The 23,851-nt window shown below is 40.4% G+C and overlaps 1 protein-coding gene across 26 annotated transcripts in view; it reads right to left on the bottom strand.

Annotated features, from left to right (window-relative positions):
* Positions 1–23,851, bottom strand: part of camk2g2 (calcium/calmodulin-dependent protein kinase (CaM kinase) II gamma 2) — a 96,645-nt gene that overhangs the window by 20,185 nt on the left and 52,609 nt on the right. For 12 of the 26 annotated variants that reach the window (XM_072678360.1, XM_072678359.1, XM_072678361.1 and 9 more), the window contains exons 6-14: positions 21,718–21,790; positions 16,852–16,954; positions 15,225–15,308; positions 15,039–15,133; positions 13,682–13,804; positions 12,481–12,564; positions 10,625–10,667; positions 10,235–10,297; positions 5,704–5,744 (exon numbers count right to left, since the gene is read on the bottom strand). In XM_072678360.1, coding sequence (XP_072534461.1) covers positions 5,704–5,744; positions 10,235–10,297; positions 10,625–10,667; positions 12,481–12,564; positions 13,682–13,804; positions 15,039–15,133; positions 15,225–15,308; positions 16,852–16,954; positions 21,718–21,790 — 709 coding nt within the window. Of the gene's footprint in view, positions 1–4,786; positions 4,820–5,703; positions 5,745–10,234; positions 10,298–10,624; positions 10,668–12,480; positions 12,565–13,681; positions 13,805–15,038; positions 15,134–15,224; positions 15,309–16,851; positions 16,955–21,717; positions 21,791–23,851 lie in introns of all 26 variants that reach the window. The other 14 variants (XM_072678362.1, XM_072678366.1, XM_072678367.1 and 11 more) reach the window with 3 other exon arrangements.

Genomic DNA, 23,851 nt, shown 5'->3' with positions numbered 1-23,851 from the left:
TTTACATTTACCAACACACGTACAAGCCTGTAATTACTACATTATACCTGACGGCACAGACACAATCCAAAACAATGTTAAGTTTGTGAAAGGAAATGCTACAAATCCCTGACAGTCCACTAGTGCATGCAGTGAAAGACCTAGTTGAACATGGTACTGCTTAAATTTCTTTCAGAGATCTAGGTTTACCCTAGTTATGAAAGAGGGCATTTTAAAGGAGCTATATGCAACATTAGTTGGCGTGCACATTTTTTCTATTGAATTATTTCATGTTATCTATGCATTATAGAATCATTTAGAAAGTATGCTGTGCAGGAAGATCAAGGAGTTGACTTTCATTTTTCCAGTGGAATGTTTTTATCCAATCAAATTGGCTTCTCTTGAAAAGGCCTGCAAGTCGGCTGATGGTTACTTTTTTGGGTTCATGTTTTAGAAAATGAATAAATACATTAATTAAACATCATTTCATTCCTACGCCTCTATTTTCTGTTCTTAACTGCTGGAAATGTACAAATTACATATTTTACAAACACAACCATTATCCTCTTTAAGAAAAACAGTTTTAGAGACCAAAGAGTGTTTGCTGTTTCTACAGCACTTAGGCCATGTTTTAGAACTAGAGTGGAAGGATCCACTAAGCACTACTGTTCCAATCCTCAAATTGAACACATACTTAGTAAGACTTAGTAAGAGTACCAGTACCTAAGAGAAAGGTTGCCCTAAAGCGAAATACACATACAGTGGACAGGCCGAAGCAAACGCCACTGCCCACAGTGTCTAATGGTGCCTCAAGTTTTAAGTAAGATTGGAGAGCCCTGTTCAAAATGCCCTGTTCTACAAATGAAAAGCGCAGCACCTTTTCAAATATCCTCACACTTCTGTCTCCACTCTTACCAAGCTCTGACCAAAAATGCAGTAGGACTTAAAAAAGGAAATTGGGTGAAAAAATGTGAACTTAAAAGGAAAAAGAGCCTCGTTCTCCCTCTTAAAAGCATACAAATAATTCAATAAAGAAACACCCTTTAATGTTTTTAGTGTTGTTTCTATGTCATGACACTGGCTGTCTACTACATTCTCCAACCCCAAAGAAGTCATACCTGAGAAATACACTGGCAGTCATAAAAAAACCGTCTGTAATGATTACTGATGCACACCAAGAAATCTAATCAAAAGGAAAAACAAAAAGGTCCTCACTCCGCTTTCTCACATTTTCAACTTTTTCTTAAAATGATTTAAAGAAAGTTCTTCCCACTTGTTCTTCACTGTCCACTGACCTCATGTACTGGTTGGATTTTTCTTTTCTGCACACTTCCTAACACAGTTTCACAAGATTAAATCTGGTGATTGTGTTGTCCATGATATCATGTGAACTCCTCACTCTAAATTCTGCTCTATAACCTTGGTGAGCAGTGTGGTGTCTTGCATGGTCTTTTGCTGGCCTATGAAGTAATCTTTGGTGGTTATACATCAAAAAAGAGGAAGCAGATCCTTTCAAAAACAGTCAAAAAGTACGACATACAGTGCCATTATCTGTCAATTATGGCAAGTCGGCCAGGCCCATTCATAATCACACTACCACCACCATGTTTGAACTTTGGCATGATGTTTGTATTGTACCTTATTGCTTTTAAAAGGCTTGGGGGTCATCAAGGTGTTTTTTGGCAAATGTGAGACCAAACGTTTAGTTTCACTTGGCTATCAGTGGTTGATATTAGGATGACTTGGACTTCTTCACATCGTTGAAAAGGTTTTATTGAAGTAATGTTTAGATTTAGATCAAGCCTGAATACATCTAGTTTAACTGAGCTCAAATTTGAACTTAATTTAGATAAGACGTTGATTAAATTCCAATTACTTTTTCACACGCCCAGTTGGTGAGTAACTATTTTATTTTTTCAATTAATGCAATGAATATTTAGGAACTGTATTTCATGTTTACTCGGGCTATCTCTATCTTACAGTATTTATACAGTTTGAAGAGCTAAAATAAATGACAAATAGATAGAAACTGACAGAGAATCATTTTTCTAGGCACTGTATGTACATCTGGGTAATTCTTATTGACTGCCAGTGTATATATACACAGTAAACTTAACTTACAACACGAATTGTAAATATATTTAAGGAAAATGTGAGTATTACGAATGTGCTGATGAGATGACTCCAATAAGACAGACTTCCTTTGCCTTTTCCTTAATTAACGAAATGTAAACAGTACGCTGTGTATTGTAATAAGACTTATTTGCTTCAAATCCAAAGAGGGAAAAATGACTTCATGATGTGGAAAAGATAAAAATACTTAGCTTTGTTCCGCTGCTCAATAGCAAATGGACTACAGAGACCCGTGACTGAAGCATATGAATGAATGAATCTGCCTGCGGTCTCCCCAGATTCCGAACAACACTTCAGTAAAATACTGTCAACTGCTGGCAACTAACTACGCTGTACTCAGTCAATGTGATGGTGGGGGGAATAACAGCCAAGGAAGTGAGAGTAAAGTGTCCATGTGTGCATGTAAAAGTGTGTGTGTAGGTGGTCAGGCCTGAACTCGTGCAGGAGAAGCAGGTGCAGAGAAATGGCTGGTGTGTTGTGAGGGATGACTTCACATGCATAGATAAGCTCGGCCATGGCAAAACGTGGCCCAGGTCAGCCGAGACAAGACATCGACTAGTTGAGTTCTTATTGCAGCTGTAGTCACTTGATGGTACAAAGCTGCTGAACAGACAGCTGCCGTTCTACACAAGTAGTCTAAGAATGTACATAAGTCCAGTCAGTGGTTCTAAAAACGGCCTTCAGGATGGTCCACAATTTCGCTCTCTGTGTTTCATGAGTTGGGTTGGAGCACAAACACCTGAGCCGGGTTAATAACCACTGATCTAAGTACCAAAAAATGATTTTCTAAATCTGCCATTGGTGGGGGTTTCAGTTCTGCCTCTGATCTTCACTGCTGTAGTCTTTTAACTGCAATCAACCAAAGACAGAAGAGCCCTCTGTTTAGAGGAATGACCCAAAGATACATTGAGTACAGACTCAGTATGTTTGCAAATGAGGGGCATGAAATAAAGAAAAAAGAAAAAGGGGTAACTAAAACTAGAATATGGGAAGAGTGCCTTAACATTGTTGCCCGGCCAAGCCTGTCACAACCAGGAGAGAAACTGGCATGGTGACAAGAATCACCATGTTTGAGAGTTCATGTGTGTGGCTGAGGTTGTGTGTACTGTAGAATAGGGGGTGCTGTGGAGAATATTTGTTTTTTTTAGATTTTCATCAGAGAGAACAGTTTTTGGGCATAGCTGCTCAGACAGTACTGGTTTCCTAATGAAGATCATCAAGGAATAGTCAACTATCCACCCCTTAGACCCTGTATGTACATTACTGTGACAACATCAGTCTCATGTGCCCGAAAATAGAGCCCTGTGGGACTCCTCAAGATATTCCAGACCAGACAGTTATCTAATTTAGAAATCACAGCAGGTTCTGCATTAAGTATTAAAACATAAATAGTAAACCTAGGCTTTAAGGAGAGCATCCGTTTTTGTCACGTTTAACTGCCCACTCAGAGCTTGCATAATCTCCATAGCTAAAAGCATTGCCAATAGAACTGGACACTCTGGAGCAGACGTCAATCTAAACGTTGAGGGGTGGATCACCATCAGTTGCGTTTGTGACCTAGGCCTGATCATCCAACTTCATCTCACTAATGTTCTAGAGGCTAGATGTGATGATATACTCAAAGCAATGTTCTAATATCTAGCATTAAGCTTTCCCAGAACAGAAGCTTCAAATGAGCAGGTCCAACTCTTGGACATTGTATCTGGATTTGTAATATGGAAATATTTGTAATAGGTCTACGCCATTTTCTTCACATTTTTATAAAAAAATATTTGTCTTAAAAGCACATCCACCTAAAATCTGTTCAGACGACTCTGCAGCATGGAAAAGGCAAGAACCAAACACAAAAAATAGATGGTGACTCCTCTGGAAGTGCGTTCTCAAAGGACTGGTGTAACATTACCACCATCTCACCATTACAGCACCTCCATAAATATTTATTTTATTATTTGTTCCTTAGTGGTAGGAGTTCTTTAGAAAACTGAGGGCAAGACAAAAAATTTTGATTACACAGGCTTGGACCAGGACACAGGTGGCTAGTCAGTCTGGGGTCAAGGTGAGGGGCTCAGGTGGGAGAGAAAGGGCAAGCTTCCCAATGCTTGGCCTTCCTGTCATAAGAGGCCCAAAGATGCACTGGCTGCAGCGTGTAATGGGACAGCAAACCGTGAAAGGTCCACTAAGTAATGAAATCTAATTTCATTTATCTAATGACCTGATCTAATCTCCTCTCCTGCATCAGAAAAATGTGAATGCTGGACCATGTGGCTATGCTGTATTTTTATATGCTGTATAAGCTCAACACATTACAGCATTCATCACTGGCTCCTTTAATGCACACGTCACTTCTTATTGGCCAATTGTCACTAACACGGTTTATGATACCTGAATAGAAAGTGACACCAGGACAAAAAAGGAAAAATCAACTCAGTGGACCTTGAAGGACACTGTGATGTGTGCACAGACACATGCTTGTGTGTGTGTGTGTATAAAAGAAAAAAGGGTGGGCATGGCTGTGGTGATGTTTGACTGAACCAACAAGAAAAAAAGTCCAACAACACAGGGAAAATAAATAAACTGAAATAATTCCACACTAGCATCTCAACCAAGAAAAAAAAGAAACGAGAAACAACTAGGTAGAGAGGAAAAGAGGGGAGAGACAGAGAACAGATCTCACCATCAAATAAACACTGGAGCTTGACTTCCTTTTCTGAACAGTGTGAAACATAGGAGGTAAAAACAAGGTAGCACAGGAGCACAGGGGGGGAAAAAACAAACGAAGCCCATGAAAAATAGAGATAGAAGAAAAAGCCGCCCATTAGAAGGTCTTAGAGAAAGAGCGGGAGAAGGGGGGGGACAATCACAAAAAATTTCAGAGCAATGAATGAGGTGAAGGGGAAATAATAATAAATCAAATAATACTAATAATCAAAGGAATTTCATTAGATTAATTAGAAGTAATTAGGTGATTTCATTTCATTTAGACGAACTCTTTCTCCATTTTGAGAAGCAGGTAGTGTTTAGCTACCTTCAGTGGTCAAAAAACGGCCATTCACTGCATGCACTGAGACTGGTACAAGGAAGAGTAGGTCTAGTCATTGAGACAGACTTACACCTGACTTCATATACAATACATAAACAGACAAGTTATGCAAAAAATAAAGGAGAAAGGACAAACTGCCAGTACTGTAAGAAATCAACATTTTAATGAGCACAGTCTCACAGTCATGGTTAAATTCCCTGATTTCTAATTCATACTTGCGCTCTGGTTCCTCAGGAGTTCTTATCCTTTCGTTTTAATGCTACACACTTTCCGAATATGACAAAGCACTGGAGGAGGTGAAGCGTCTTAGGTTTATGTGAATTTAAACTCAGTGTTTTGTGGAATGCTTCTACGCCCAGGTATCGAGACGAGCAAATCAAATGTGACAGGGTAAAAAGTCTCTTGAATGTAAAGACTGAGGAGAAGAATCATGTACAGTTTGATTATGGCAGAAAACGATAATATACACTGGGGTGTGGATGCCACTTCAATTCTACAGGAGTGTACAAGAGTAAGCTCAAGAGAGGGAGTGTGTGTGAGGGAGATCTTACCTTCACTCCATCAGACTTTTTGTTCAGTAAACTTTTGCATGCTGAAAAACAAAAGAATGTGTATATAGTTTAGTGCACAGAACATCCCCCGCTAATCACAATGAAAGAAGGTGCTGTAAGGCGCAGGGATGCGAAACAGCCTAGTGTAAACATCAGCAGAAACTCGCTCTCTAAGATGAGACTCCTCTGTGCTGTATCCATCACAGACCCCTACTCCATTACAGAGTCAACCAGCATGGAGTCAAAATGCTCCAAAGCCGCAGCAATATGAAAAACCGGCTCTTCCGCCAATCCACCGCCAATGGATTGCCCTCTCCACCTCCTGATCTTCCTGACCATCTATTTTTTTTCTGCTCTTGCATGCATCCTACAGTATGCATTTCACACTTCCAGCTTTTTTGCATGCTCCTTTCAGACACACACACACACACACAGACACACACACATGCTTTTAGACAGACGGACACGTGTGCACATAGAAAACACTGATAGACACAAATATGACAAAAAAATAGACAGTGTCCTCACAAACACACACAAAAATATCAGCAGACTTCCCAAGTTTTCTAGATCCTAAAAGTCCCTTACCTTCCAATGGGCAAAAAAGTAGGAAGGAAGGCAAGAAAAAGAGGCTGAGATTAGAAGCAGTGGTTTGGTTTTGAAAGGGAAGATGAGGAAAAACTGGTAGGCAAAATCAGTTGGTTTTACATGCTTGGTCCATGCAGCGAGGTGGCTGCTGCCTCGACATGCAGATTTGGATAACACAAGCAGGTGCCTTTACTGCCTCTGGTACATCTGGAGTAATGCAAGACAGCTGAGGAACATGCAGTTATGGGTAGAAGTCCTAATGAGAGCTCAAAGCTGGATAGATCAAGAGCAAGTTACAGGTCAAGCTCAAAAGAAATGAAGCAGATCCTGGGCTTTCCTGGGCTTATCCCCATACATGCCTTTAAAGAACCATTTTGGATTCTCTAAACATGCTCTAATGGATAGTTCTTTACCCTAGCTTTCTGTCAATGGCCCTACAGTTAGACACAGCTCCCTAAAATCTGCTTTTGGACTTCAGAACTTTCTCTGTGCGGTTGTTTTTGGTTTTCTAAAAAAACAAAACAAAGCATGATCTGACGCTTTTTAATTTAGACAAATAGTTTCTGAGCAGGACATTAGTGGTGTAGACACTTTATGGACAAAAGTATTGGGACACCTGCTCATGCATCGTTTCTTCTGAAATCAAGGATATTAATAAAGACTTAATCCTGCTTTTGTTGGACTGTCTCTACTGTCAGGGAAAAAGGCTTTCAACTAGATCTTGGAGCAACGCTGTGTGGATTTGGTCACATTCAGCGACAAGAGTGCTAGTGAGGTCATGATGTTTGATGATCACCACCCCACCTCATCTGAAACTCAACCTAAAAGTAATATATGGAGCACCATCATTCCAGAGAACACAGTTCCACTGCTCCACAGATCAATGCTGAAGGGCTTTAGAGCCCTCTAGTTCATGCCTGGTATTAGGCATGGTGCCAACAGGGTCATGTTTGGGTCATCTGCTCCAGAGGGTATTCTATAGGTAATCTAGTAATTCTATACAGGGGTTAGACAAGCTGTGGGTGTGCATTTGCACATCTGTGTCAGCAATGGGTGAAACTAAAATTAGCTGAATGCATTCATAAGGGGTCCATAAACATTTGGACACATAGCATATAACTATTTGTGTGTTTTCCTCCTCAAAATAGCTTCGGCTTTCTGTGATCATGCGTAGAGTTCTAATTCATGAGCCTTTTCCTGTGTAACAGGCAGCTTGGTTTCTAAGCAGTCTAAATTAACTGGAGATTTGAGCTTAGCGATTTGAGCATGCAGGAGCATCCAAGAGCCCTTCGTTTAGTTGTTATTATTTGCATTTGGACATATGGAATTACACTGGCAATCCCACAGCTAGCATATGAGTATATAAAGCATATAAAGTGGCCTCATCTAAATCATCTGTACCTGTGTGGGTGAGAGAATCTGTCACTTTTAGCAGCATTAGCACCTGATAGTGCGTTAGTGGGATTTAGCTGTGAAATGACTCATCTTTCAACTTAACCTAACCTAAGTTTTAGCCTTTCTGGTGTGTGTTCAGCAAGGGTGAAGATTAGACCTCTAATTTTACTGTAAATTTCATTAGTCCCCTCATGTGTACTGCATATTGTAATTAATTTTATTATACTTTGGTCACAAAAATACTTATTATTTTTGTAAAAGCTCACTATTCACTAGATCTATTTAATAGATCTGCTGTAGAAAAAAAGACACTAAAATGATGTGTGACCAGAAATGTTATGGTTGGTAAAATGTTGAGGTTCTATACTGATTAAAAGCCTATTTAAGTGTCAGTCCTATGGAGTCTTTTCTTTTCCTCCGTAATATCAGCCGATACCACTATCTGTACCATCTAAGGAGTGGTAGATCATAATGCTGATGACAAACAGCCGCACAGAACCCTCCACGCTGGAAAAAGTAGAATTGCCTTCATACAACACAAACACAAAGAAAGAACGCATGCCATTCGGTTGTAGATGCAGGACATAAAGGTCTAATGCATGCACATACACACACACTCACACTCCTGGACACATGCTGGACAGCACAAGATGTCTGCTTAAGCAGACAACTCAAACATGAACGTAACAATCCTCCAAGTAATCGCCTCGCTCAAGAACAGGCTTCATAAAAGAATGCATGCTGACGCATGAGCGAATACACAGAAACAATCCTTTCAACAGCAAACACTTCCATCCTTTTCTCCCAAGCTATACAAGCAACATGGCATTGCCACTGCAAGGCTGCATCCAAACACACTTTCACACTGGTTCTTGTGTGTGTTGTGGTGAGATTCTCGAACAGGACTGACGCCTGGGGAACGGGCCACCGTAAGACACACCAAAGTCATGTGTTAAGCCAACAGCACGCTAAGAGGCACTGACTAAAGCTCTCAGCCGTGCAATGTGGGCTTACGAGGTCCCTGTTCCACCAGTCAAAGACTTTTGTATTGGCCCTCCACCTACACATCACCCTTCACCGTCTCCAAGCCCATACGCCAAGAATGCATGATGATTCCTTCAAAGACGTTATGAGGAATGCATAATGAATTCTGGGGGGAGGGGGGGGGGGTCACATCTCCTACAGTGACAACCTGCAAAGACATCTTTTAACAAGCTTCCATGACCAAACTTGTTTAAAGATGTTTATGCATCACGTAGGTTTCAGGTACAAGGAGGACTTGGCAGCAGAAGACAGGCTTTTTTTAAGCCTAAGCTTGATCCAGTTCCATGAAGCAAGGAAGGCTTGTCCTTAACCAGAATGAGACACAGTGTGTATATCAGTGCTGGGAACTGAATTCCACTTCAACCAATTCAGGAAATTCATTACTGCAAACTCATTTTACATGGTTACAATGTAAATATTTAATACACATATAATTTTATATAAACTTTCACTTACTCTAGTGACTACAGACCTGGGATGTCTCAACAAAACTGTCTTTTGTACTTTTTAAATAGATAACATAGAAAACACAGCCACATAATTTCAATTCACAAACATAAAACAACATAAAAATCACTTTTCTTTATTTTTTGGTGTCTATTTTATGGTGTCTTTTAATATAAGCTGACTGACTTCCCTCATCATTTGGCCACCAGTCACTTTCAAATGCAGTGAAATCATTTCTTTGATCTTTGATTCACGACATGGACAAAAGTATTGGGATATTTGCTTGTCCATTGTTTCTTCTGAAATCAAGTGTATTAAAAAATATTAAAAGAATTACTGTCCAGAGAAGGTTTTTATTAGATCCTGCTCATCCATCCCCGTAGTGTCAACCTTCCCTCTTTTGGCCCACACCTGGCATCAGGCAGGGTGCCAATATGTTTATGTATATGGTTATCTGCTCTCGAAAGTCCTATTCTATTGGCAATACTTCTCTACAGGGCCTATTCAAGCTGTGTGTGTGTGTGCATTTGCACATCTGTGTCAGCAACGTGGGTCACCTAAAATAGCTAAAGGTATGATAATAAAAATATTGTTATGAATGTGCTGTGATTTCATATGAAAAAGTCACACATCCACAATAGTCTGCTTTCTCCATTTGAAGCCTCTGCAGCCTGTGAATACCCTCGTCGCTACAGAAACAGAGCAAGCTGTATTAGAAAACAGCGGCACTGGATCAGACTTAAACTAGCTCAAACCAACCTATTAGACTAAACTGAGCAAGTCATACTAGCTACAGAACAATAAGATCACAGATTCATAAATAAATAAATAAATAAAGGGGAAAAACTGACAATAGAGGTAAAATAACTAAACCTGAATTGGATGACATGGAATTAAATTGGCCCAGACACCAAGTAAGTGTGTGTTTGTGGGGGTGTGTCTGTAGGAACATGTGCAGTGTGAGAGGGTGGGTAAGCGAGGGTAGGGCATTCTCCCGCGGGCCACGCATGCGGGCAGAGCAAGGGTAAGAGGTGGACAGTGCCCTCTTCACACCTACCTTCCTGGGCCAGCGCAGCCGTGCTGGTGGTGGGGGCGGCGGGGCTGGTGTGCTGCCGGCCCACTATTGGACAAAGAAGCATGCTGTTGGGAGGGGCTAATCTAATAGGCCACGCCTCACTGCACTCATGATCAGGTGAGTACACCCGCATAACACAAAGCAACATCAAGCACAGCTCACAATACTCTACAGGGTCAGTAGCTAAAGCCAGTGAGACAGAGTCACTGAGAACACTTCCGAGCTAGCTTCAGACCTTTTTCTAAAAGTGAGGAAAGGAAGATACAACAATGCACTACTTGTTATTCAGAAAGGAAGAGAATGACTGTGTGTTTATAAAGACTAAGCTGAGGTTAGGAGTAGTTCAGCAGTCTGAGATGACGAGTCACTCACCAGAGAAGTTTCTAGACACCAACATGGTGGTGAGAATGGCCCCCTGCAGAAAACACAGGCAACACAAGCAACTTTAGTGTACATAACTATAATAAACTTTATATCTCTATAGTAAAGCTGTCTCAAACTAACTAGCTTAGGCCCGTCACATCAACACACATTCTCACACATTATCAACTTCTCTACAGGGACTAGATGAGCTGTGTGTGTGCATTCACACATCTGTATTAGCAATGAGTGCCACTTAAAGTAGCTGAAAGTTTTAATTAGAAAGAGGTGTCCACAAACATTTGGACGTATAGTGTATGTGCGTAGTTGTAAACACTCTACTCCACTCTAAACACTAATAGGCTTTAGTTTATGCATAATAGTCTGCTTTCTCTCTTTGAAGTGCAGCCTGTGAATATGTTTGTGGCGTGTAGAGGATGCACAAAACACAGTGGCACTGGATTGGACTTGGAGTGAGGCTTAAACTAGCCAAAACCCAACCCATTCAACGATACCTGGATCACATTATACATTTTTGTGGACCTCAACATTGCCTGTTGTGTTTACTTGCATGTTTGTTTACATCAGAATGAACGTCGACAATATTTCAGCCAATCTTGAGTGCACACAATGACCAATGCTGTATTAACAGTGCCTCTAAACAGATTGGTCTGCGACTGGTGAAGACACTTTACTTGTGGGTAATAGGTGTGTTTCCCCCCAAAGACTGCATAATTCCAGCCAGACAGTTGGAAGACAGTTTTGGCGAAGTCCAAATGGACCTGGTTTTAAAGCCACATTCCACAGCTGCGCTTTGGAAACATTTTGGCTTTGGGCTGAATGAGCTAGGAAAGCCCATTACCGCAAACAAGCTGGGATGTCGACTTTGTTAATAAACAATGGCAACAAAAAGTGACATTAACTAGCCTAAAAGCTCTCTAACACATAGCCTTCTCATCCAGTTTTCCGAACTGGGAACAAAAAACGCAGTGGGAAAGGGGCCTTCCTGACAGACGGCTATTACGAATGCTTTTGCTCAACAGTGCAAATAAAAAAGAAACAGCACAAAAAGGTGCACACGTCCAGCATAGCATAACTCGCTAAACAGCCAAAGATATGCTGCCATTAAACACAGCCAATAAACCAGCATTAAAAAATATTAAATTCTAAATATTTAGAATAGTTAAACATTTTTTTAAATATTTCAATTCCAATGTCTGAATATTCATAATAATTCAAAGTCAATTCCTTATTAAAAGAGTGCAATTTCATTATTATTCTATTATACACTGATGACTCCACAAGACCTCGAAGGCGCCATGTGGTATATGGCACCAAGACGTTAGCAGCATATCCTTTAAGTCTTAAGTCTCCTTTAAGTTGAGCGGTGGCGCCTCCATGGATCGCATCTATATGTGCCCTTGACCCGGTCGCTGGTTTACAGGTGGTTCTTTTTTGAGGCAGGTACTGGTAGGTACTGACCACTGCACATCAGGAACACCCCACAAGACCTGCCTGATGTTTTGGAGATCCAGCCATCACAATCTGGCCCTTGTGGCTCAGATTCTTATGCTTGCCCATTTTTCCTGACTGTTTACTTGCTGTCTAATATATGCACCCCTGACCGATGTCGCTGTAGATGAAGATAATCAATGCTTTTCACTTCACCTGTCACCTGGTTCTGATGTAATGGCTGTTCAGTGTATTGTCATTATGTGAGCGGCATGAAATGATCTTAAAATGCCAACATTATTGTATTAATTATTTCTGGGAAAATACACTGTCCCAAAAAACAAACAAGTAATCCTTGTGACGGGCCGATCCAGTAGCAATACAGAGTGTTTCGAGAGATATTTAAAAGACCATACCTTCAGTTTTCTCCTTGCATTGAATTTGCGCAGACACTCAACAGTCTCTTGGCGATGCATCATGGAAGCCACAGTGGAGCGTTGCTGCATGAGAGGGAGGAGAGATGGATTTCAGGTGAAAAAAGTGACACCTGCCGGCTGCCTTGATCAGATTTAGCAGATAAACAGTGACAGTCAAGATGTTGCCAAGCAGTAGACAAACTGACATTGAATCCATCAGGATGGCTTCACTGCATTTTAATGTTTTCCCTTTGCAGGTCCCAACATGTGACTTGCTCTTTAGGTGTTTACTCTTTAGCCGTTGATGTGAATCACCCAACAGAGCAAGTGACATTACAAACGGCATTTGTGCCAGAGTGCCAGTTATAAAGAATGCTACTGAAAGATATCATAGCCACACTCGGTCATTCAGTCAGTGATTACAGATTTAAATTACAATTACTTGATCACTTGACCCAAATTTCATGACTAATAAGCTTAGACACATGTCTGCAGACCACTTTAGAATTTAAGCTTTGTTTTAGTGGCATAAACGCAGAAAGTGCAGCTAAATCAGAAAGGGTAGAGAACAAGGTTATTAATACATACATGTCTACTATGTTTCCAGAATGAAATGGTAAATATTTTTTTTGAGTTTGTCACTGAAGGCTATGGTTTTAGCTTCAGCTATCAGTATCTTCTCCTTGCTGACTCATACTGAGAGAAAGATATGAAAAATGACGCAAAATAATATTTCTAGGGATAGAATTTATTTTTTAAGATCTAAAATTTTTTTTTTTTAAGTTTAGAGAAATAGAAAATCAACAGCAGACAGCCATTAAGCATTTAAGCAAATTGATCCTGTTAGTGCTTTTAGATACAACCTAGAATTAAAAGCCATATATATCCATGTGTGATCCATGTTTCCATGTGTGATTTCTGGCTCATGTTAGATGGGACTACCTGAGCCAACTGGGTAGAGTCTATTTCTGTCAGAACATCTAAAGCTACACTGCAGGTGAGGAAAAACATAAAGGCTCTGTTGCTTTTTCTGAGTTCTCAGCTTTTGCCTCATTTCTCAGTGTTGTGTTTATCAAATGTGAAAAAATGAGGCCAACCAGAGTTTTCTAACAGCAGCTTCAGAAAGAACAACAAGCGAGATTTAAATGATGGAACTTCATTCATTCTGTAAGTGCTTGAAGCTGACAGCTGGGGAACTTACGCAAACCCATGGGTGCTTGAGGGCCTGGTCAGCAGTGATCCTCTTCGCGGGGTTGATGGTCAGCATCTGATTGATGAGGTTCTTGGCCTCTGGGGTAACAGTGTCCCACTCAGGAGAAGGGAACTGAGATAAAAAGAAGTGAAGCAAAGACATAGGAGGAGTACAAAAATTAAGTAAAGGGGGAGGGGCATAAACACCACCAAAACTGACTCTGATTTCTTAACAAACATTCAGTTTTCAACCTATTTCACACTGCTGAATACCATTAATAATTTTAATACTTTAATAATACGTAATACTTTAATACTTTTAATAATTCAATAACTCAAAACTCATTCTCATATATTCTGTGAATAAATGCCTGAAATGACAAGGTGATTGGCAATTTTCAAATCATCAAAAAATCTTATTTATAGTTCCATTCTCACTAAATTCTCACTGGATCTTTAAAAGTACACTGAATGCACAAATGACACTGGAGCACCCTAAGACAACACAGCACAAATTATGCTCTTAGCACAATTATTTTTAAAAAGGCCATATTTCAATAAACCCATAACAATATTTTAATTTGTAAATTTCAAATAAATGTGTGCATATTTTATAAATGTTATACTATATGCATGTTGCTGTTGAGCAAAAACCTAATACTTCTATTTTTTATTATCTTTTTGTTTTTACATAATTTAATATGATTTCAATATAATATGATAATTAATTTATTTTAAATAATGGAACAAGATCTTTTAACATTACTTTTTACACTGACTCACTGAAAGTTAAGAACTACGACCGTTTGGTGTGACAACGACTATATACTAAATATATTAAAACTTTATCCAACTTTCAAACACTGAAGCAATACAGATAAAACAGTTCCAGTTACACTGACTTGCTCTAGTAAATGTTTAGGGAAGTATACTTTACTAAAGTAGGAGTTTATAAAATCCCCACCCAAACTGTTCCCTCTGAAAAACTTACAGCTTAAATAGATTTTTTGTATAACTTACAAATACTCTGACTGAAGACTTCATAACAGTTAAGCAAAATGCACTAAATTCAGCTACTGCCAAAATATTACTTTTACTACGTTATAAGTGTGTTTCAAGTGAACAGGCTTTATTCTCTTTCACTAAGTGCAACTATTGTGGTCATCAATCATACAATACATAATGAAGTGCACAAAGAGGCACACTCACGGTAAAAAAGATGATATACCTGATCTCCACGATTACATCTTTTCTACATTGCAACTCTTTATATTTCTCCGTCTGCATGTGTGTCTGTCTCTGTCTGTCTCCATCATCTTAATATGTACTGAAAGGATAAAATCTCGCTCATGGATACAGATACTCACATCGTAAGCTCCTGCCTTGATCTGCTGATAGAGTTTGTGTTGGTCTTCATCCCAGAAAGGAGGATAGCCCACCAGCAGGATGTACAGAATAACTCCTGCGCACACAAACACAGGCTGGTCAAACTGGGCACACCAAACCCCAAAAACAGCCCAAAGATAACCTATATGCTTATGATAGGGACTCACCACAGGCCCATATATCCACTGGTTTCCCATAGGGGTCCTTTCTCAGAACCTCAGGGGAGAGATATCCAGGAGTGCCTGCAAAACCTGCAAAAGCAAATCAAGAGTGAACATAAGGGCTGGTAAAAGGGTTTTCTGTGGTGCTCTGAAATATGTTCACGTTAATGTTTGTAGAAACTAAGTCACAACTTAAGGATAGGTAATTAAGAGAACCTTATGCAATATAATTCCATTTATAAATATATAAAAAAGTAGTGTTACCAAATTAACTAATTTGTTTCTTATTAGATTAACACAGTGTAATAGGTTGGCTCCAGGTTCTCCTGGAACAAGGTTCAATTTTGAAACTGATCTGTTTTCAGGGGCATATTAGTATTTTTTTTAATACAACCCTGACCAGCTACATTTCCTATGCATATCTCTCAAAAGTTTTATTTGCCATTTTAATGAATTAAATGCTAAATTAGATAATACACTATCACTATACACTATCTGTCCAAATGTTTGTGGACACCCCTACTAATGAATGCATTCAGCTACTTTAAGTTGAACCCATTGCTGACATATGTGCATATGCACACACATACAGCTTGTCTAACCCCTGATGGACTAGAGGGGCATAGAGGCCCCCCATACTGAGCTTTGCAGCAGTGGAACTGCGTTCTCAGGAATGATGGTGCTCCTCCAGGTACCTCTGACCTCACTAATGTCTTTTGTCATTGAATGCAATCACATTCTCACAGCAATGTCTCAAAATCTTATAAAAAGATTTCCCTGCACATCAGAGATAGTTACTCCAACAAAAGCAGGACAAATAATCTTCATTTTAGTAGAAACAACGAATGGAGCAGGTGTCCTAATACTTTTGTCCTTTTATCTTTGCTGCACATTTAGGTACACTGCATGTTCAAAGGTATCTAGAACCTGAAGTAACACCTTGAGTCTAATGTCACCATGCCCAATCAAAACAAGGTGTTGACTGGAGGGGTGTAAACCCCCAGCATTAGGCTGTGGAGCCATGGGATTGCATTCTCTGGAGTGATTTATTTCCATACAATATATAATAAATAATGATAACAAAACTGAACCATATGATCAAGTAAGAAAAAAACTATTTTGCACTGTACTGTGTCTACAGTGTATGGTACTTGCATAAAAACAGAAACTTTTAAAAACACTCCCCCCCCCCAAAAAAAACAAAAACAAACCAGAAACCCTTACAAACACAGGTCACTGTGACTTTAAAGACCCAGAAGGCATCAACAAAACTCAAATTTGGCAGAAAAGCTAAATTTACATGCTCATAGTGAGTGAGTGACCTGGCTGCAAGTGATTAGTCCTCATGGCTTTTTAGAGGTTCATAAGCACTCCACAGTTGACCATAAGTCACCCCCACGCAACATCCCCTGCAGCCCTATTCAAACAGCACTGGCTCGTCTCCAGCCTCCACACAGAGAGGGAGAGGATCAGTGCATGCTGAAGATAATGGTGAAGATTAGGAACGGAGGAATGAGGGAACAAACAGGCAAGAGATTAACAGATGAATAGGGGTGTTGAAGTCATTCCAGGTAAATTCAGGATGTGCGTGCAAATCTGTGGGTGTGGAGATGGGGTTTTTGAAGATTCTTACCAAACCAGGCTTGCTGGTCTCCCTGCACCTCAATGGCCAGCCCAAAGTCAGCCAGCTTCACCGCTGCCCCCTTCATCTTACTGGCCAACAGCAGATTCTCAGGCTGAGACAGAGAGAAAGAGGGAGAATAAATAGTTATGTATATGTTTATGTACACAAACCATACATAAAAGCAGGGTAAAATTAAGATTTTATTTGGAGCCGAGGAGGTTTTGAACGGTTTCTACAGGCCGGGAATTTTTTATTAGAACTTAATTAGGTCCGAGCATGTCAGCAGCCTGGATCAGAGCCAGTTCACATATACATCACATTCATATTGGAGGAGACGTCTAAAGGCCTTACCCTCCTAGGGTCGGGAGCAATGGTAATGCTAGGGGGGAGGTACAAACAGGTGTATTAACTTTGGGAGGGGAGAAAAATTTAATAATAATGATATAAAAATAATAAATAAATAAATACATTTAAAAAACAAATTAAGTTTCCTGGGCTAAACAACTTGTACCATAAAGTCTAGAAAAGTTACTTTATTAAAAAAACTTAATTTCTCAATAGTTTATTGGTTATAGGTCCAGGATAGGACAACGCCTCGGCCTGGACCTAGACCATAGGCATATTAGTGACCTCTGGGCAAGTTTATGGGTGTTCATATATTATTCGGTATAACACAGTATAACACATATATCTCATTCCTTTTAAAATGTTATTTACTTGTAAATAAAGCACCGCACTGACTGCTGGCCTCTCTCTTGCACTTTCCAGTACAGCTGGCACAGGTTTGTGTAGGTTACAGAGAGTAAAGCAGTGTTTACAGTGCCGTGGGAAAAGCAACCAAAGTTTAAAATATATGGAGTGTTGACCTTGTTCTGTGCTGACCTTCAAATGTGCAGTCTACAACGGCAGGCTGTTTCAGAACAACCTGGTGCTGTACGGGTTTGTAGGTTTTCCTAAATAAATCAGTGTGTAGTAGTTGGTGTAGCATAGTCACAGACCAACTGCAGGCATTATAAGTATCACACACGATGCAATTCAGCCAATCAGATCTGTGCATTATAATGAGCGCTGCAACTCGAGTTTGTGATGCACATAAAGGGAAGAGACTATGAAGTCATGTAAAACAAGCGGGTGGCAGGCACCTCATAGGATATCATAAGACCAATAAGAGTCCTCTGTCAACACCAAATACACCTACATTGTGTAACATTATTCAAATGCAAGTTGCTCTGGCAAGGAGTGTCAGTCAAATATCAGAAATGTATAAGTGTTTGTTCCAATTCCTATGATAAACACTCGAGAGAAGTGCAAACCTGTCAAGATGATGCATATGACTGCAGTGTTTGAAGGAGCTGGGAGCTGATTGGTCAGGATGAAGAGTCAGGAAAATAAGTAAGGAAAATGTCTACTAAACTAAATTAATCAGTCTAGAATGTCTCATTATAGAAACCGCTGCTAAAATAAAGAGACTTTAGCGTCCAGACTTTTTCTATCCTGGCACCAAAGTGGTGGAACGAACTTCCCCTGGGTGTCCGAACAGTAGAGTCGCTCGCTGTCTTCAAACGCAGACTGAAGACCCACCTCTTCCAAGAGTACTTGGGTGCATAGCAGAGTGGTCTCCTTATTGACTTGTGTTTAGTAGTTTAATAATCTTTGAATTATTAGTCTATTCAAACTAGCTGAGGTTTTTCTTGGGTAAATAGCAAAGCACTTTTGTAAGTTGCTCTGGATAAGAGCGTCTGCTAAATGCCTTAAATGTAAATGCCTTAAATGTAAATGTAATGTAAATTTTACTTTAGTATTAATCAGCAGCTCATCTTATCTAAGCTGTGTGACTGCAATATTTATACAAACACAGATCGGATCGGTATCGGACGATACTTCACATTAAGAGAATCCGAACTGAATGGGGAAACTCCTACTTTACTCCTCTGAACTCTCTGAAAATCTGCCATAATCAAGTTCAGAAAGGCTTTTCCTAATGACAGCAGTGGCATGATCACTAAAAGAGTACTCTTCCTACTGAACTGTGCTACATGATCATGCATTTCCATCAGCTCCCTTATCCATCCTAGGACCAATTATGTAGAAGGTGATGATCAAACCTACTGAGAGAGAAGGCTTAGCATCTGTGATCAGCATTAGTGGACATAAACGCACACAGCATGTCCCATTGGGGTAGTCCTTCATCACTTGTTGGCAGGAATACCAAGCAGACTTCTAGCTAAACCCATATGTATCTCTTTCTGTGTGTGTGTGTGTGTGTGTGTGTGTGTGTCTACACACCGAGGGCAGAAGGGGGGACATGACAGCATACGAATGGCTCTAGGTTGCATAGTTCACACAGTGGCAGTGCACAGGGCATGTCAGATTATGCCAAGATGGCAGAGGTGAGCCTAGTCTCTCCTTGCTGACCCACAGGCCAGACTCTTTCTCTTTCTGCATGCAAAAGAGACCCCCCCCCTAAAAAACCTGTCGGCCTTCACAGCAGACACAGCACAAAAGACATGTCACAGACCCTTTAGTGCAGCGTCCTCTGACTCTGGAGAGCACAGGCACTGTATAATTCAGAACAGTGGTCTGCAGGCAGGTCTACACACTTAGCTTAATGTCTTGTCCACAAACTTGCTAGATTGGTCAAAAAACAAACAAACAAAAACAACTAACACTTAAAGCTTGGACAATGTTTTGCCAACTCTCTGTTTTGCCTGACATGGGTAACAAGAGGGATAGAAAGCTGGAAAGAGATGCAGAGATTGCACTAAAAAGTCATTTGTCAAATGCTTCAATTGAATGGTAACTTCCCGCACTGACTCAGACAGACAGACAGACAGACAGTCACTAGGCCTAATCTCCATTGACAAGCTTTGGGGTCTGCACACAGAACACTGTATTCAAACAAAATGCAATGGTCACATGGCGCCTGTGCAGAACCACTGCCATCATTTAAACTGGAAATAAAAGTTCTAATAAACGCTAACAAACAAAAAAAAAAACAGCGTCATCTGAAACAGCACATTTATTTGGTGAGAGTTAGGCCAGTCACAATGATTACATTATTGACTTATTGTCCAATGGATGTCCATGACCTTGATATTGACCAGTATGTTCACTTATGTTTGTTTACATAAGAATGAAGCTCACCAATATTTTAGCAATATTCTTTTATCTGCTCTCTGTGTGGATGCAGACTCATATCTGTAAGCGGTGCGTATTGTTTACATTTGTATCATTTTAAATAAGTTTAAGTGTTGTTTTAAAAACAACTGTTCCATTTCAGTGTTTCTTTAAACCTTATTTTTGCTGTTTAGTGTATGAGCAGTGATCATTTACATTTGTAAAATAGAAATTTCATCAACATAATCAATATATATATATATATATATATATATAAAAACAGTCAATCCCTACTGTAAAAAGCAGAGGCTGTGTTCAAATAATGTAGAAAATGACAGTAGTTTGACTACTTGAATTATGCTAAGCAAAAGCTTATCGCTTGTCTGTGTATGTATATATACACACATACATATATATATATATATATATACACACACATACATACATATACATATATATATATATATATATATATATATACACACACACACACACACACACACATACAGACACACACACACACAGTAACTTCTTAATAACATGGGCTAATAAACATTAGTAGTGAAGCCTCAACATTTACACTTGCTTCGTGGCAGACCACTCCAGACTTTCCAAAAACAGGTTTAGATAAAACCAATGGATTCCAGGTTAAGAACATATCAATTCATGCTAAAACAAAAAGCCCTCTGCCTGCCAGATGAGGACAAAGCCCACTACTGAAATATTCACTGTGGACCACCGGCTTAGTGTGTTCCCTGATTAGATCCGATACTGATAAGTTGAATTTGCTGTTTTACTCTAAGCTCCACACTCTCACTCCCTAACACTCACTAGTGTAGTCCAGGCTCTCTCCGCTGAGGCGTGCTTCTGCCCACCCTGCTTGACGTCACACCTGTTGCTATGGCAACTGTCTTGCCACTTGCACTTTTCTTGTCTCCGCATTTCTCTCTCTCGTTGTCCTCTCTGTCTGTTTTGTCTGGAGCTTACCTACACGGCTTACCTTCAGCCTTTAGCCTTTACAGACAAAGTGAGAGAGAGAGGTTGAAAACAAGTAAGGATCATTCTCTCTCTCTCTCTCTCTCTGTCTGTGTGTAGCAGCTGGTCTCTCAGTTTTGCTTATTCTCTGCTATCTCTTCATCTCCATGTCAGCCCCCTTGACCTCTCTCATAGAGAACCAGAGAGACCCATATTCTCCCCTCAGGAACCGTCAAGGGAAATTATTCTCCACAGTTCCACTCATTCCTGCCCCTTTCCTCGCTCTCACACACGAACACCCACCCACACAGACAGACAGACCTCATCACCTACAGGTCACTGGATGATTTACACCACAAGCTCTGTGGTGGCAAAGAGCTGCAGACTTGCGCAGTACAAGGAAACAAACAGCACTGGTACTGAACCTACCACAACGCTCTCACTCAAACACAGACAAAGAGGACGAGTGCGTCTCTCATGAATTAGATGACTCTCCGAATTGGGTTTGGGGGGATAACAGGGATCACTTGTGCCCTGACGTCATGAGTGCAGTGAGCTCAGAGACGGTGCCTCGGAACCAAAACATAAACTCTGCTCTCCAGTGGCAACCTATCAGACTAGAGAATGACGGTCACTGTCGCAAGCCTGTACGTGTGTGTGTGCACGTTTTTGCATGTGTGATGCCACATGGTTGCCAAGTGAAGGGTTGGGGGGGGGGATTGGGGTCACCGGATGATGCGCTGCCGTCTTGTGGCAGGTTGCCATGACAACGGCACGACTCACCTTGAGGTCCCTGTGCACAATGTCATGCTGGTGGATGTGGCTGACGCTCTCCAGGATCTGATTAATGCAGTGACTGAGAGAGCGACAGAGAGAGAGAGAGAGAGACACAGAGAGAGAGTTAAATTCATCAAACTTGCAACAAAGTGAAGTACAAAGGACAGTTAAAGCAACATTACGTAGCAGTTTAACCTTGAAATAACAGCTTCAAAATCATTGTGGCGTGCCACTTATTTGTCATAGGGAGAACAGCGTTGCTATAGTACTAATAACTTTGCCTGAGCAGACAAGATAACGCTCGCAAGAACTACGTAACTGTAACACTGCATAACCCAAATCATATTTGTGTAAATTCCGGTAATATTACTCCACCGAAAATATATATATATAAAAAAAATATATATATGTTGCAAGTCTGTCGTATAATAGCTGTTTTTCCCGCAAGGCTGCATAATTCCAGTCAGGAAGTTTAGAAGAGTGAGTCCAAGTGGACTCCAAGCCATATCCCACAGCCCAGGGAACAACTGGGTGCTAACGAGCCAGTATGTCGACAGTATGCGACTTTATTTATTTATTTATTTAAGTTTACTGCTATTTAAAATGGTGTATTTGTGCTATGGTATTAAATTATCATCATATTAGTAGCATATAATTGTCTTAAAATGGCAATATTATTATTGTTCAACACAATTATTTGTGGGAGAACATATCGTCCAAAATAAATAAATAAATAAATAAATTGAGACAGCTTATCCCCTCAGTTCACATGCTTCTTTCACATCAGCTGCCAGTTCTGTATCTCTCAGCTTGTCAAATGCATGTGCATGTGGAAAAGTGGCTCAACGCGTGAATTTCACTTCTTGACTGTAGGAGGGAGCCCAAGAGCAAGACATCCAAATTCTCCCTTAATACTGCTTTAAAGTGAGGCTGGCAGGTCAGCAGGCTGCTGCATGTGTGGACTGAATAACTGAATGTGGACGGATGGTTTGTTTTGCTGGTTATAAATACTGCCAGGGAGAGACACTGCAGAACAGGAATAGATCTATTTACCATGCCACCTCAATGCCAAAGCAAATATTCTGCTGCTGAACTCATTTATCATCATACATCAGCTCTGCAGGCCAAATCCCAGTCGCCCTGTACATGGGTGGGTATTTTCCCACGTTTAAGCTTTTTCTGGGCTATATTGTAAGCTACTGTGGCTTGTTTGGATAAATGTTACTATCAAGCATCCAAATCTTAAAGTTTAGAAGAACAGAGGAAAAAATGTCACAAACAGAGCTACGAAAGTAACCAGAGATAAGAATTTAAGAGGGCTATCTACTGTATAAAATGTCTAGGAGGTCATGGTTTAATGGTCAAGCTCTTGATTTTGGAGTCTTGGGGAAAACACAGAGAACACTAAAAAAGGACGTAACAGAAAGGACTGGAACATGAACTTGAGATATTCTCAAGCTCTCCTGTGGAGTTACTGTACAATGTTTTGTGCCCAAATTTGGCCAAAACTGTACACCCTGCATTCCTTTCTATTTTATTCCCCAGCCACAGGAGCACGTCTCATAGAATCTGTGCACCAACACTCAATGCTTCCTCCTCCCCTTCCTCACTCCAACATACAGATCGATGCAAGCGCATATGCTCACCTGGAGTCCTTGATCTTTATCTCTTACCTGCATGTTAACCTTTTCTATCCCCAGGACCCCTGCCTCCTCATGCCCTCCCTGCTCCCTCTCTCCCAGTCTGTTCTCGATGAAATGTCACTTTCCCAAAGGCACATTCTCTCTGTGACTGTTGTGCCTGATGAAATGAGCAGCATAGAAACTGAGTGACAGCGCTTTGTATGGATGTGCTAGCGGAGAGGGAGTGTGTGTGTGTGCATGTGCATCTCTCGCTGCATATACATTAGGGTTGAAACTGCCCTACTTTGGACGTTTTGTCAAAATGAGATGCAGCTTTTATTTTCCAGTGTGAACAACAACAAAAAAAAACAGATCTTTCATCCATTTAATTTAAATCTGAATCACAGTCTTATGTGCTTTCAGACGCAGATACATACTGATACACGGTCAGCAGCACGTCAGTGGTAGCAGTCAAAGCAAAAACAAACAAAAAAAGAGCTGAAAATCATGAGTCCATT

Source organism: Salminus brasiliensis, chromosome 4 (assembly GCF_030463535.1).
Source record: "Salminus brasiliensis chromosome 4, fSalBra1.hap2, whole genome shotgun sequence".
NCBI lineage: Eukaryota > Metazoa > Chordata > Actinopteri > Characiformes > Bryconidae > Salminus > Salminus brasiliensis.
Note: the sequence above shows the minus strand (reverse complement) of the source record. Positions and strands in the feature narration are given on the sequence as shown.